The sequence below is a fragment of the Ctenocephalides felis genome, unplaced genomic scaffold (genome assembly GCF_003426905.1).
Source record: "Ctenocephalides felis isolate EL2017-DRISC unplaced genomic scaffold, ASM342690v1 CF-g0.4_SCAFFOLD_01886, whole genome shotgun sequence".
NCBI classification, from domain to species: Eukaryota; Metazoa; Arthropoda; class Insecta; order Siphonaptera; family Pulicidae; genus Ctenocephalides; species Ctenocephalides felis.
In genome coordinates, this window is record NW_020538040.1 from 148560523 (window position 1) to 148575838 (window position 15316).

At 33.5% G+C, this 15316-nt stretch overlaps 1 protein-coding gene across 1 annotated transcript in view; it reads right to left on the reverse strand.

Moving 5' to 3' along the window:
• Positions 1–1592: 1592 nt before the first annotated feature.
• Positions 1593–15316, reverse strand: part of LOC113376051 (tolloid-like protein 2) — a 63223-nt gene continuing 49499 nt past the window's right edge. The window contains exons 7-14 of the mRNA XM_026615982.1: positions 15041–15221; positions 13615–13865; positions 13282–13480; positions 11076–11280; positions 10799–10998; positions 9552–9560; positions 8149–8263; positions 1593–1930 (exon numbers count right to left, since the gene is read on the reverse strand). Coding sequence (XP_026471767.1) covers positions 1593–1930; positions 8149–8263; positions 9552–9560; positions 10799–10998; positions 11076–11280; positions 13282–13480; positions 13615–13865; positions 15041–15221 — 1498 coding nt within the window. The remainder of the gene's footprint in view (positions 1931–8148; positions 8264–9551; positions 9561–10798; positions 10999–11075; positions 11281–13281; positions 13481–13614; positions 13866–15040; positions 15222–15316) is intronic.

Genomic DNA, 15316 nt, shown 5'->3' on the forward strand with positions numbered 1-15316 from the left:
ACTTTTTATATTTCTATAGGTTTCCTGAAATGTCGAAATAAACCATATATAATTCAAATTCAAACAATAACTCACTGTTTCAATACAAATGACGAATTCGTTTTACTAATATTTTCATATTATATCAAATTGCTTTTCACTGCAAATTCAACACTTACGTATAAGTTTTTAAATATGCATTTTGACAATATGTTAACAAAACAATTTATATGCTTAATAATTAATTTTGCTAAAAAACTATGTTTCGCTAAATACTTTTATATAGACGTTACATATTTGGAGCAGGTTTTTAGACTTAATTCTCAATATTAAAACTATCAATTCTCCGTCATTTTATATCAAAAATTAATAAGCATTCATCTTTTCTACATTCGATTTCTTATTTATAGTTGCATTTACAACGTTACATAATCGCTCCGGTACGTAAGGTACAGTATTCAGCACACGATACGATCGTAATTTCATAATTTTCCATCTAAGATAGATATCATAAGAAAATATAGTTTTCGACTTTCTGAGCTCGAAAATGTTTATTCTCACGCATCTGTTATAAAGTAAATATAATTTTTTTAACTTAATAAATAAAATACTATTTGTAGGCCGTTAGATAGAATATGGATAGCCGAATTAGACCAATTGACGTACATACGATCGTACGTGTATCTCAAATAATGTACGATTATATTATCGAAAACAAATTTTTATGTATTCAATCACAAACATCTACACATACTCACATACACCGTGTATTTATATAATTTCATTAGAGTGTTTACGTTTTAGATATATAAACACAGTTTTCTGAATATATTGATACTAAAACCGAACATTTGTATTTTGTACTTGTCAAATTCGATAACTTTAGCTGAGACAAGTTGGACTAGAATTGAGAGAGACTAGCAAAAGTTGAATACACCTCTGCAACTAGCTATGTTGTTTAACAGTTAAAGTTAACGAATTTCATCAAGTGACATCACAAGAGGTCTAGACGTTGTGTTTTAGAGAGGCTTCATTTTATAATCAGGCACCGTTCAAATTTTGTTCACAGGATTATGAAATTTTAACTAATAGTATTTGTTGTTGAATTAACTCAAATCGTGTTTTCAAAAATACATCGAATTCTAAAGGTAACGGGAGAACGGCAAAGGATACAATTGTGTCTATGTGATGTATGACAAATTATCCAAATGTATAATGATACAAATAAAGCCAGCCGATAACAGAGACAGTGTTATGACACATGCAACGCAATAATTATATACAGCGACAGTAAAGATAGAAAAATATTGAAAAATTATTATAAGTCTAAACAGATTTTAGATTGGTTACTTAAAAAATATTTACGTTAACGCATGTGACCAAAGTCGTCATCTTCCTGCAAAAAATATAAAAATAGTGTCCTGCAAAATAAGAAAACATTCATTGATAGAAGTGAAGAAAGCACTCTCAAAAAACAACGTGAAGACATTAAGCACTTAGAGTATCAGATAATCAAGTATATATATCACTATTATTACACTGGGAGACACTGATGCGTCCGGCACTTTTCGAAAACACACTGTTCGCTCGTTCGCCGCGCTTAGGTTCGTGTGTTAAACGCTCGTGCGGTCGCCGCCGTTGGAGAAACGTTCGCCGATCTCGTCGCAGACGTGTGGCGGAGGAGGCGGCGGCGGAGGCGGAGGCGGTGGCGGCTGCTGAGGCTGGTGTCTGCGGACGGAGCAGGCGATGCTCGATGGGTCGTAGCCACGGACTGAACATCCGATACTCGAAGCAGGGTGGCCGCGACTCCTTCGTGCCCGTCGCCGCGCCTGACGCTGCCGTTCTCTGCGGCACCAGGCGCACATCGCGAATGCACCGCACAGCGTGGCGGCGGCCGCAGCCAGGCCTAGCGCCACAGCCCCGTACTCGCGAGCCGGCGTGTCCGCGGCGCCTGTTGTGTTGCGGGAGTGCACGGTTAGAGGGCATCCACATGCCGCACGTTACGATTGCACAAGTGAGTCTAACATTGATTTGCAAATGCTCTTACACGCAATTAGTTAATAGTAATAAACAATAAGTCACGACCTATTGCATTTTTATCCGACATCTCTTTGTGTGCTAATTGTAAGTGATTTAGGGGCCAATTCTCGGATTAAATAGACATTACGGGTCTGTAATCGTATTAATCAGTAAAAACTGTCAAAAAGCTATATGTTTACTGTGCGATTAGGTGTTTTATACATAAAACTTAACTTCACGTCTCGTCAATGGCACATTACAAAGATGCAATTGTGATAAAATTGTTATTTTAATTTTTGTGCATTTTATAGGTTAGGTAACGTTTGATCGCTCAGCAAATCCATAGCTTTTTGACAGCTTTTACTACCAATTCATACAAAGATAGGTCCCTTCATACATATTTTATTTCAGATATAAAACTTAGATGCTAAGTCCCTTGTAATATAGTTATCCAAAATTTTAAAAGCTGGATGAACTCCAGAATGACAAACCATGTTTAAAGATTTTTATTTTTAATGCGAAAGTAAAATTTATTAATAAATTTTGAATGTTATGTCAGCGTGTCCGAATCGCATACAAACTTACTTATGATTTTTGGAGGTAGTTTAGTATAACAATGGCAAATCAATCTTAAAAACACTTTCTGTATATGCAATTGATTATGTGAAGTATTAATACTTTCTTTGAATATAGTATATTTTCACATTTCATCGTAATGAGCGACTATTTACATCTCAAATACTACGATCCTTGAGAAGGACTAGCGAAAATACAATTCTAAACAATAAACAAATAACAGTTTTGAGACAAAACATATAACATGCTCATATTTTCAAACAGTATGATAAATATATATTTCAATATAGTACGTGCAGTATATAGTACTATTAAGTAAATTTATAAAAGAAGCTTTTTTACATAGGGTACTGAGAGAATACAGAAATACCATGCATATGAAAGGTATAAGCCGTGCAATATCCAATTAGAAATGCATTCATAAGATTAGATTGATGTATAAACAATATAAGATGATAATGGAAGTTAAATAAAAATGCTAGAGGAAATTCAATAAACTCAGTGAACGATATCGGTGATTTTAAAATAAAAAAATTGATTGTGAAAATCCTGTCAAAGATTTATATTAGATATTAATTTCATAATTTCTCTTTGATTAATGTTCTATAAATTTCTTGCATACATTATCTCATGCTTTCCACGCACACACTACTGTCCTTTCATAATGCACAAAATATAATATTAAATAATACTATTTTGCTCGGTTATTGGTATCACATTTTTTACAATGCGATAAGTGAATAAAGCATCTATTGAAAATTATTTATGCACAAGTTATTGATGACAAACTTTTTGTCCCAAAGCGATTAATCTAATTCGCATGTTTACGTTCATATAATTCTAGCATGATATTGAGTGCTAGATGCTCAATCTGCGGTTTTGTTCATTCAACCATTAATTACATCAACAGTCTTGCATTCAAACTAGTATAAACGTTTTCTAAATTGTATCAGCAGCATAGCGCAAGAGGGCGTGCAAGAGCACTAATGTTTTTGAACTAACTAGTTTAGCTTTACAGTCAGTTCAGAACCTACTACATTAGCTTTCAACTTTCTCACAAATACCGATTAAGATTCCTTGATGTATAGTCTGATACAGAAAACTATTTTAGTAACAGTTTTAAACAATGTGGATCAAATGGAAACAACTCGAATAGACTTTGAATTTTAAATAATGAGGCCAACTCTCGGATAAAATAAAAATGTTATGATAATGTTATGTTACTTACGTGCCTATCTTCGTTTGAGTTGGTAGTAACAAACTCTCAAAAATATCGTATATATTTGCCAACTCTCGTATATATTTGCTGTGCGAACAGGTGTGTTACACATAAAACCTAACTTCACGTATGTGTTATCAAATAGACATCAGAAAGTTGCACTTATGATAAAATTGCCAGTAGGCGTTTGTGCGTTTTGTACGTAAGGTCTTATGTGTAAAACGCCTGATTGAATGGCAAACACAGCTTTATGACAGTTCGTTACTGCGAACTCGTACGAAGATAGACCCGTAACATAGCATTACCATAACATTTCTATTTTATCCGAAAATAGGCCTCAATGTGCATCAAATCTGAATGTTTTTTAGGTATAGAAAATTGAAAGCTTAGATTCATGATCATTATTATGAGCTGGTTTTATAAAAAACTTAAATCTAACTCATATACCAAATATGTAATCCTGTTATCGAAACAATGTTGTGTAATATCGCGTCCAAGTGGCATTTGAGTTGTGTAAGAATTTGATAAAACGCGGCCCAGTTATCATACACGCAGGCACGCACACGCACAACTACAAGAAAACTCACTTGACGGAGTTAGATTCGAAGGAGTATAGCTGTATGTAAATAATCTGCTAGTTTATTAGACATGCATTCGTATGTGCAGTCCAAAAACTTTACGTATTTTGCTTTAGAGCGGTAGAAGGTAGTGATTTGTAGCAGTAGTAGAGTAGAGAAACAGAGTAGTAGAGCTTAGCAGATAGAGCTTAGCGGCGAAGTGTTAAATCACGTGGCCTCGACTAATACAACGGGCAGCGCGACAAAGACAACGGCTGCTAGCAGCATGGTGTCGAAGTACGAGGTGCCGTGGCTCGAGCTCGATGGCGCCGAGTTCCCACCTGAAGTGCGTTCGAAACACGTGTGGGTACGCGCAAGGCCGTAGACAGGCGGTCGTACGGGTCGTACGGGTCGGGGCGTCGAGTTCGACAACAACTAATGTCACATCTCACATCTAACCCACGCAGATACGATACTGCCTTTTTATGAAAAAATCGAAGACAAAAAACCGTAAACTGAAACCTAACAAACACGCTATTCCATTATCAATAATTCCAAAGAAGGAATTATTTTATGTTAAAGTTTATATTTTGAAACAAAAATTAAAATTGATCTATGATACTTTTTTTAAAAGCATAAATTAGATCATTTTGTCTGTTATTGCATTATTCCAGCTGCCGAATTTATACTCGTTTAGGGTGCAATTTTAACAACTCGCATGTAGTAGATGAAAATATATAAAAGCAATGTAGCACAATATTGTTACTGAAGTATTATAACTAAATACAGTCAACCCTCCGATAATAAGGCGAATGAGTCTCGTCTGAGAACCGAGCTATAAAAAACTCAGATTAAACCTACAATCCAGGCTTAATTCGTAGTGTGTTCTATAGAAATTGTTCTCGCTTCCCGTGTATTGCGATATTGCTATGAGAAACTCAGAATTAGTAAAAATGACAGTGATGTGAATGACATCGTCACCTTATTTAAAAAATGACGCGGCAGTTCAAACGTGTTGACACGTTATTTTGTTTAACCCGAGAGTATTTTCCGCAGGAGTGCCGCTGCTGTACGGAACAGCATAATATTTCTATCATTATCAATAAAAATTAAATAATACGCTTCTAATAATGAACTAGAAATAGCAGTAGAATACTAGAATCCTCAATAGTTTAACTCATAGTGATAAATCTTGAAGCAAAAGCAAACATATATGTCGTCCATGGACAACATCCGTACTCACAGCACGTCATGTGGATGTCGTCTATGAACGACATTCGTTGCAAAAGGGTCAAGGTTCGAATTCAGTTCAGCCGATACTTTCGATCTACTTATAAACGATTTATATTTTCAGTAATATAGACATTTTTTTCAATCTTTTCCAGTCCAAGAAACTACTTTTGACACGATGAAAATTTAACGGTTCAGATTTTTTTTTTAACACTTAATCAAACAACATATCCTGTGTAATTTGTTCTGACACAGCTAAAACCGATGTCGTATATATAAGCATGTGTATATAGAAACACTCTGAATTAATGCTCTTTACAATATCTAGTTACTAGAGTCATTGATATGTTGCGCAAGAAACTTATGGGCTATTGAATGAATAGGAGTAAATGTAATAGGAGGTTCGTGTTATCGTGCATTTTCTGCTCCGCGTAGTATGAGTACCGGTTTACCAGAGTACCGTATTAACGGAGGGTTGACTGTACCGTTTAATTGCAATTTTATGTAGATTTTTCTTTTTATCGAAGAAAAAAATGTAAAACGCATTAAATTATTTATTGTTAACTTTTATTTATACTTGTAACTCAACTGAATGGATAAACCGATATATAGAAGATTTTTAGTGCAAAATGTTAATTTTCACATCCCCTTTCTACTGCCGCTGCCGGAGCGGCGGCATCCGAGTGCAAAGGGTTAAAGGCAAAATAATTTAGAAATTATTTCGTGTATATATTGCAAGCTACTCGATTAATATTTTTCAAAAGGATCGAGAAACATTCTTTAAAATGAATAAATTATTTACAGCAAAAACAAAAGAATATTTTCATAAAAAGACGTACATTAAATTATTATTTTGCTAGAGTCTGTTAGATGTGACATTAGTTTTATTTAACTGTTAACTGTTATACTTCTCAATTATTGCACATTAAAACATTTTCAGCTTTCAAATCCATTGTACACATCATGAAAATTTGTCCGATAAGGTAGTTTTAAAATACTTTTTACACTATTAGAGCATACATTGTTGAGCAGCATTTAATACTACAGTTAACTGGTTAAATTATTTGTGATTGATATTAGCTATTAGCAAACTTCAAGAAGAAAACAACATCATAAGTGTAACTTAAAAATGAAATTAATGTTATTCACGACATAATTCGTACTTCAAAAGCTTTCAGAAAATATTTGGTCTGGCTTTAACAATATGTAGACGAAGAAATACATTTATGTACTACATAAATTATTAATGAACTTTGAGCACGATTTTTGTCAATAGAGTTTAGATATACAACAAGTAGAGATGTTATTCCTTACAAATAAGCGACATTTGATACAACAAGAAAATTCTCATAATAAATAGTATAATGTACTATTTTTTATGATATATTTTTAGAAATTGATAGCGAGTTCGGCAAAAATAATGTTGACATTTTATATTACAGTTATGATGAAGGAATATATTTAATTTTAGTACGTTGATACTCATTTATAGAATACCCCAAAACCGTCTGTGTATAGCCTTGTTGTACTCCTATGCATCACGCCGTGTACTTAGCCGATCAAGTTAAAAAGATCCAAATTCAAAAATGTTTAATTTTCAATCAACTATTATTCAGCTAATTTACTAATTTATTAAATTTATTATAATTCTATAGTATTGAAAACAAAAAGATCTTTTTAGCTATATCGGTGTTTACAAAATTTTTTGTGTACAAGGTGTATTAGAAAGTGCATGCCATGACAAAGTTGGTACAACAATATTAATTTAGACATAAATATAAATTTCTAAAATATTTTAATTTCAAACGCGTATATTATTATTTACTTAGGACTAATTCTATAATGACTTAATACTGTAGATATGTTAATATTAGATATATTTAGTATTGGTACTTATGCAAAGCTTAACAGAAGTAATTTTGTTGAAAAGATTAATTTGAAATCAACTTCATTGAAAATAATTGAAATTGAATTCTAAAAGTTTTACTCGTAAATCTATCATTATTATGAAAACGAAAAGCAAGATTTAATTTATTCTAGATATGGATTCTTAGTTTTGGCTTATTCAAATACTACTAACACGATTCAGTTTATAGAGAAGATTATATGAATACATCTATAGGTATTATACAATTCATAGAATGCTTAAATATCAAGTATACGCTTATGGCGATAAAATTTCATTAGTAGTTTTCTTATATGTACATTATTAAGCACAAGCATAGTCCTTTCACATCGCAAATATAGCTAGTATAATTGCTTGATCATTTATTCTAATATTAATTATTACACTATAATAAATTATTAATTTAATATAGAAACATTTTGATTTAATAATTAAAGTGCGTCTCACACAAAACGTAGTGAATATTGTAAATAAATAAATAGCGATGTCGACAACATCGACGACTTCGAAAGGAAAAATTGTCGATGCCGTGCAAATATTAACTGTGAGAACGAAATGTAGAGCGTGCTTAATTCGGAAAAAAGATTACGGTTGGAACAGTGCGAGTACTTTTAATAGATCAAATAGTAGTTCTTTTAGAATTGAGTTTAGCAGTAACTCACAGTTTTGTTCGTCAGATGAATCGTCCGCACCGCAGTTGTCGACGCGGTTGCATCGCAGATGCTCCGATATGCAAAAACCGGATTTGGCACATGTGAATTGATCGCAGTCTTCCGGCTTGGCAATATCTCGCACCTGGAAACGATTTACAAATACATCTTATTATAAAATACATACTTTCGAATATAGTAATAAAGCACTCTGATCCGGACTTAACCACTTCGGTATGATCGACAAGTTTAGTTGGCGGCCGCAGATGGACCAGCCGATCGTCACCATTACGTGACGGACGTGATAAGAACGTGTACGGTCGACCGTCAATTACTAGTGACTGCATTTCTAAGTGTAACCACTGGATCTGTCCATGAACGGGGCAATATACGACGTTTTGTGGGCAGTAGGCGCCGTACCGAAGTGGTTAAAGAAGAAATTTCATCTGATAATTTTCAAATTATACTAAAAGAAATTTTGCAACGCATTCCGGACTACGCATTATTTTGAATAAATTTTTCAAACACTTCATTGTATTATTGTTCATTTTTTAAAATATATTAAGTTGGTAAGTAAGGGGCCGATTCTGCCGCGAAATAGACCAATGTTATGGCAAGGCTTTGTTACGGAGCGCTACGATCGTAATTTCATATAAAATGGTACAAACGTCTTTTTGACGTTTGTGCGTTTTTAAGTTAGGTTTTCTATCTAAAATCCCCCACATAGCATTCGACAGATTTTAGTACCATTTTATATGAACGTACGAGCATGGCACTACGTTAAATACGTTGCTATAACATTAGTCTATTCTACGGTAGAATCGGCCAATAAGTAAGTGTGGTTTTCACCTTAAATGGTTTCAATGGTTTGCTGATGTGGTCCAAATGTAAAATATATTTGTTAATGAATAGTAGACAGTTTAGAATGTCTGAAGTAAAAAAAGAGTTCTTTTGATTCATTGCGTAGTTTTCGTTTGGCATTTATTGAAAGGTGGAAAATCAACTAGTTTTTTTTGTCATATTTTGCTCTTTTATTTCTGTAAAGGTAAAGAGACATCTTAAGCTTACGAAAAGTTATGAGTTGTTTATGGTGACAGAGCCTTAACAAAACGACAGTGTCAAAATTGATTCACCAAGTTTCGTTCTGGTAATTTTTCACTCAAAGATGAAAAACACCCTGGTCGCTCAGTTGAAATTGATTAAAAGAAATTGTCTACCTTGATTTGTTATTACCAACCAAATGATCAATTATGATGTCTGCATTAAATAGTTAACAAAATTAAACAATGCAGTTGCAAATAATCGGCTTAAATTGGCAAATCGAAACGGTGATTTATTCTATTATTGTCATTACATATTTTTGGCCACTCGGATATTGAAGCTTGGTTGGAATGCTTTGCCCATATCCAACATACAGTACTGACCTTGCACCATGTGATTACTTTTTGTTTTGGTCTTTACAAAACTCCTTGAATGGTAAATTTAATGATTACGATGGTGTCAAATTGTACCAGATTTAGTTCTTTGCTAATAAAAACCAGATGTTTTATGAAAATGAGATGATGCTGCTTGAAAAGGACAAAAACTCCTTGATCCAATATGACAATACATTACAAAATGAAGTTATTTATTTCCATGAAAAAAATGTCTTTGATTTTCTTTAAAATCCTAATGTTACTATCATTTTCAAGAAAGAATAACGCAAAATGCAGAAAACTTACATAAGTGATGCGAATTATTATAGGCAATTTCGAAAACTTAAAAGACCAACGTGCTATGCACATTTTGGCTTTAGTAAATATGGTTTGAAACTGCAAATTCTTGCATTTTTATATTTATAATAATTGTCAAATAATTAGATTCGAAAATCTGATCTTTCGCATTATTCAATAACAATTCCATATTATCTTGAAGATTCATGGTTACTTTAAAGACTTACAGATTTGCTGTGCTAAATACGAAGAAATAATGGTTAAATTCAATTTCCATATTTCTTTCTCAAATTGGAAAACGCAAAGTGGCCAATAATGGCCTTATCTTTATGAACAGTTCCATCGCCGGTTCTTAGCACCAAGAGACTTTAATTTTATAAGCACATTCGTTCTTTTTGAAATTAGTTTAGATAATATTTTATCAATTATGTTTGATTTGATAACTAACCAAAGAAAAGTTGATCCCAGACTGATAGGACTACGGCTACAGTGGTACTACTAAGGCGAGTATGTGCCTCCATTATACCGAAAACATACTTTAAAAAAAAGTAAAAAAACCTATTTTAATAAAAAAAATCAGTGATTGATAATAATCAAAAGCTAATTTTAGGCGTTTATTGTGTATACGAGTATATATTTAATATATACAATAAACGCCTAAGATTTTTTAAATTTAATTTTATTCTAATTTTCTTCTCTGGGGCTACAGATATTTTGTATTTGTATACTCCTAAAATATTTTAAGTATCTTAATTACCAATCCATACAAAAAGAAATAAGTATTCTTGGTTATGTACAGATACAATTGTCTTTTGTCAGGAGATGAATGCATTGCGCATGTTATAAAAAGTTTGATTTCAACAACTTTTTTGAGTTTTGCATTATTTTTATATAATATGAATTCTTATAGAAATGCATGCATATTTATTGCGTCAACTTTTGTATTCTACCTCAGTCCAAACGGCTCGGAACCCTTGCGCGCCGACCGCCTTATCCGCCGACGTAAAACTCAACCTGAGCGCTCCGCCCGTACTCGAGTACTGCCATCGTTCGGCTGCGGGTTTTTCGCCACACAATTCGACAGGCGGCGTAACAGGCGTCGATCCTGGCGATGACCACAGTCGCAAGACGGCAGCCGGACAACCACGGGCTGGAAAAAGAAATACAAATTTTAATACCTCGTTAAATTTTTAGGTAAATATGTATAATTTATTTGATTTATGTTACCGGCCGGATCTCCTTCCACGGCAAAGAACTCAAAATTAAGTACGATTTTGTGTTGCGGACGCGCCGCAACGAACCAATTGCAAGTGCGCGAAGCGACTCCTCGACTAGGTCCTTCGTAGTTCGCCGGAAAGTTGGGACTCGATATTACGCCGTAGTCCAAGCCCGTCACGTTGCTGCCGCAATCACCGAATACTGATTTAGCAGCCTGTAAAGTGAGAGATAAATGATACAATAGTTAATAGATCAAGCATATATTTATGTTTGTATTAGAGATGGGCTTATCATATCCAAAGCCGGATCGGTTAGGGTTTGACTCCGCTTCAGAGAGGAGTTATATCCACTTAATAACTCCACAACTCCGACAACTTTGAAACATAATACTTGACACAAATGTGTTCTCTAGTGTGTTGTTAACACATGTAAGGATTTATTAAGACTTTGGAAATAGTTTACAAATAGTTCAAACATTTTTGTTCATTTTATCATAATCATTACTATTTTATGCATTTCAATGTGCATACAAATCTCAAATTGACAAAAAACTTATGAATGGATTTGATTAGCATACTATTAATTTTACACAATTATAAAATCATAATTGTGTAAAAGGTATAATATAATACTAAATATTTTTTAGTTGGTTGTATACCATTGAAAGAGCTCATTTACGGACAAACATTATCGTATAGAGAATATAGAATACGAAATAGCATTATTTTGAGACATTATATACCTGGAAAGTCCTGAAACTGCCCGTGAGACGAGAAAAAAACACTTCTTTTAACCCAAATCTTTGTATTAGTAAAAATTCTCAAGCAAATATCTGCACATGTTAACAGATTTAGTATCAGTTTAGGGAAGTCGGATATGACAAATCCTGTGAGACTACTCCACTCGGATTCACTTCGAGGAAGGAGTTGTGTCGGAGTGATAACTCCGGAGTGAGTTACCCATCTCTAGTATGTATACATATTTTAACTCTTTCGTTAAGGGAGTATTTTCCAAAAGAGTGATACTGCTGTATGAGCCAGCAAGCCGACCAAGTATTTGTTGTTTAAATATTTTTCAATCATCAAGGAATATATATTTTAAAATTAAACGTTTAACTTCTAAAGCACTAAAAATTACAATGAGTTAAGGATTATCAATAATTTAACGTAGAGTTATAAGTATTGAAGCAAACGTCGACAAAATACATGTAGTCTATAGACGACACTCGTACACACAGGCCGCTAAGCGTATGTTGCTTATAGACCACGTTTTTGGAAAAGGGGTAAATATTGAGTAACAATAATAGTAAAATGAGTAAAAAAGTTAACAAATTATTTTATTAAATGAATAATGTACGATGAGTGGCTAAGAGTCTTAAAACTTTTGATAGTTTGACGTGTTGACTACGGTACGGGTAGGAACTAATTGCTTCAACTATGCTGATAATTTTGAAGATAGATTTAAAGTAAATATGGCACTGTCAGCAGTGTGTAGACAGCTACACCAGAAAAGAAGGAGAGAATATTGACTCCAGCAGTCAACGTGTTAAACACCCTAACATACAAGTACAGTTCGCATATCGACAAGATAATTCCAATGTGTTGTGCGGTATTAGTAATAAAATCAATATTAACAATCCATGTATGAGTTATAGATGATCTGCAGACCAATTTTATACCATAAGACCATAAATCCTTATAAATCAATGTACCAAATTAAGTAATATGTTAGCAAAAACTAATCAGCACGTTTTCCCATCAATACAAATCGAATGCTATTTGGATCACTAAAATCGGTTGGTTCGTGCGCCCGAAAACGTGGACAAAAAATTGTATCTATACATACACACACATACACACACACGTACACACAAACGCACACACATCCATTTGTTCTAAGGTATGCCAAAATGTTCAGAAACCTTCAAAACGTGAAGATATGCAAAAATTTTCAATTTCGATTTTTGGACGATTACAATACTTTACCCCAGGGGAAGTTAATAAACAAGTGTCCACATTATATATATTTCACAAAAATAACAAAACTTCTATTTGAATGCGTGGAACCGTATTACCGTATTTTTCGAATTTGGAAAAGCTGGGTGAACCTTATTTATTTGGAACCTAACTTATATTACTTATAATTAGAATCTAAATATTTTCATCAATACTGGATTTTTTTCATTTAAACTTAATTTAGTATTATTACTACTGACCTCAAACGTGTATCGCGCCTTGAAACCGCTTGCTACATTTTCCTGATCCGCGTGTAAAATGATTTTTATTCCGATGGCGTCGATCGCCGACTCTATAGGGCCAGGCGCCGTCATGCCGCAATATCGACCCAATAGAATATCGGCACCGTCCCTGTATTGATTGTATATTTCCAACCAATCCTCTTGACAAACAGAAGATCTGAGAAAAGAGTAAACATGAAATACCAAATGAAAATAAGAAGTAAACCAAATGTTTGCGATATATTTTTGTGAATGGGGAAGTATATCTTATCACTGTGATGGGATTATTATGAAAATTTCATTGTAACTTACCCGTAGGCACCCGAAGTGGTGTTCACGTCATCGGCTTTGACTTTAAAATGATCGAAGACGATGGCGACCTGTTCATTAGGCGCCGCGATGAATTGGTACGTGCAATTGGTGTCACTTGGGTAATTACTCGGGTACCGCGGAGAGTTAAACTCTCCCTTTTTCCTTGACGAACTTCTGTACGTGAAGCTACAACTTCCATCAGGAGCTGCCGTACCTGGTATTCTGTACTCCGTTTCGAAACTGTAACGCGCCTGAAATAAAAAATATAAATTATAGATACAAAGGTGCGCTTTCAAAAATTTAAGGAAATAGTAAATCGATGGATTGATATGATTTCGTTTACTTAACTTACAAGTTACAATCAATCAATGTAACCAAAACTGTTCGAGTAAAATTAAATCAATTTGATAAAATTGTCTTTTTGCGTAAATTTATTTATCAGTTTGCATCAATCAATTCCAATTTTATGTGCTCTATATGGGGCCACTCTGTAATATTTTTGTAGTATTTTAACAACCAGATATAGTCAAAAAGTTTATTTGAATGCATATGAGCTCTTAATGTAATGGTTAAGGACGTGGTTTAGCACAAACTAGTCTCGTGTATGATCTTAACCTCGCCCAGCACGATATCAAAGAGTATGATATCAAATTTCCACTATAGATCTCAAATAAAATATCAAGAAAAAGTCGCTTTTCTTGAGTTTTTTTAGGGCATTACTGCAACATATAAAATCCAATACAAATAGATATACATATATAATACATATGTAATACTACATATATAATACATATACGTCTATATCCAAAAAAGGAGAATGATTGACCGCTGGTTTCCATCTCAAATAAAATTCTAGGTTAGCATGAACAATGGTCAACACAGATTATAGAACACGTAGTTCTGATCTCTGTTCAAAAAATGAATACATTTAATACTGTAGAATGCTATTCACGTGCAACTTCTGAGATTTTGTCAACATGTTGACTGCTGTTAGTTCTTTTTATTCGTCTATGCAAGGTCTCTATGCAAAATGGCAAAAATCAACCAATGCTAAAAACTAATTATCCTTGTCACTTATTTCAAAAGCACACTATTTCAAAAATATTGATACTACTACATATATTTGAATATTGACTGTACGGAATATGATAACTTTAAGGAATTTTGTTGACCAAATAATCAGCAAATGCTTTTGCAATTATAAATCAGAGTGTTTTATCAATTTATCGACGTACAAAAGTGCCAAACACCACCAATTTATAACAATAAGTTCTGTCCCTCTAAATGAATAAAATTTCTTCCTTACGTTATTATCATATTTAATTTTACAAATTTGTAAATTTTAGTGAACTGCAACTTTTTTCAATTGCCTTATATTTATTGCTAGCAATTCCAAGAAAATTAATCAATATTAATTTATTATTACCTTGAAACCTCTTCCTTGTAACTCGCCAGAACTGAAGACCATAACCAATCGTGGGCCATCAGAAACCACAGTACTCGGTTGATTTTCTTCAGCTCCGCATAGTTCATGATCGAATTTGTCGTAGGAATCGGTCGCTTCTTGGCCTTTGAGGTAAATCTTCAAATAGCCATCCGTGCAACTACTATAGAATTGAAAAAAAAATCAGTTGAGTTAATAAGCCACCTGAATAGTAAGACATTATTTCTTTGACAATTTTTAGGACATTTTTTGTTTAAA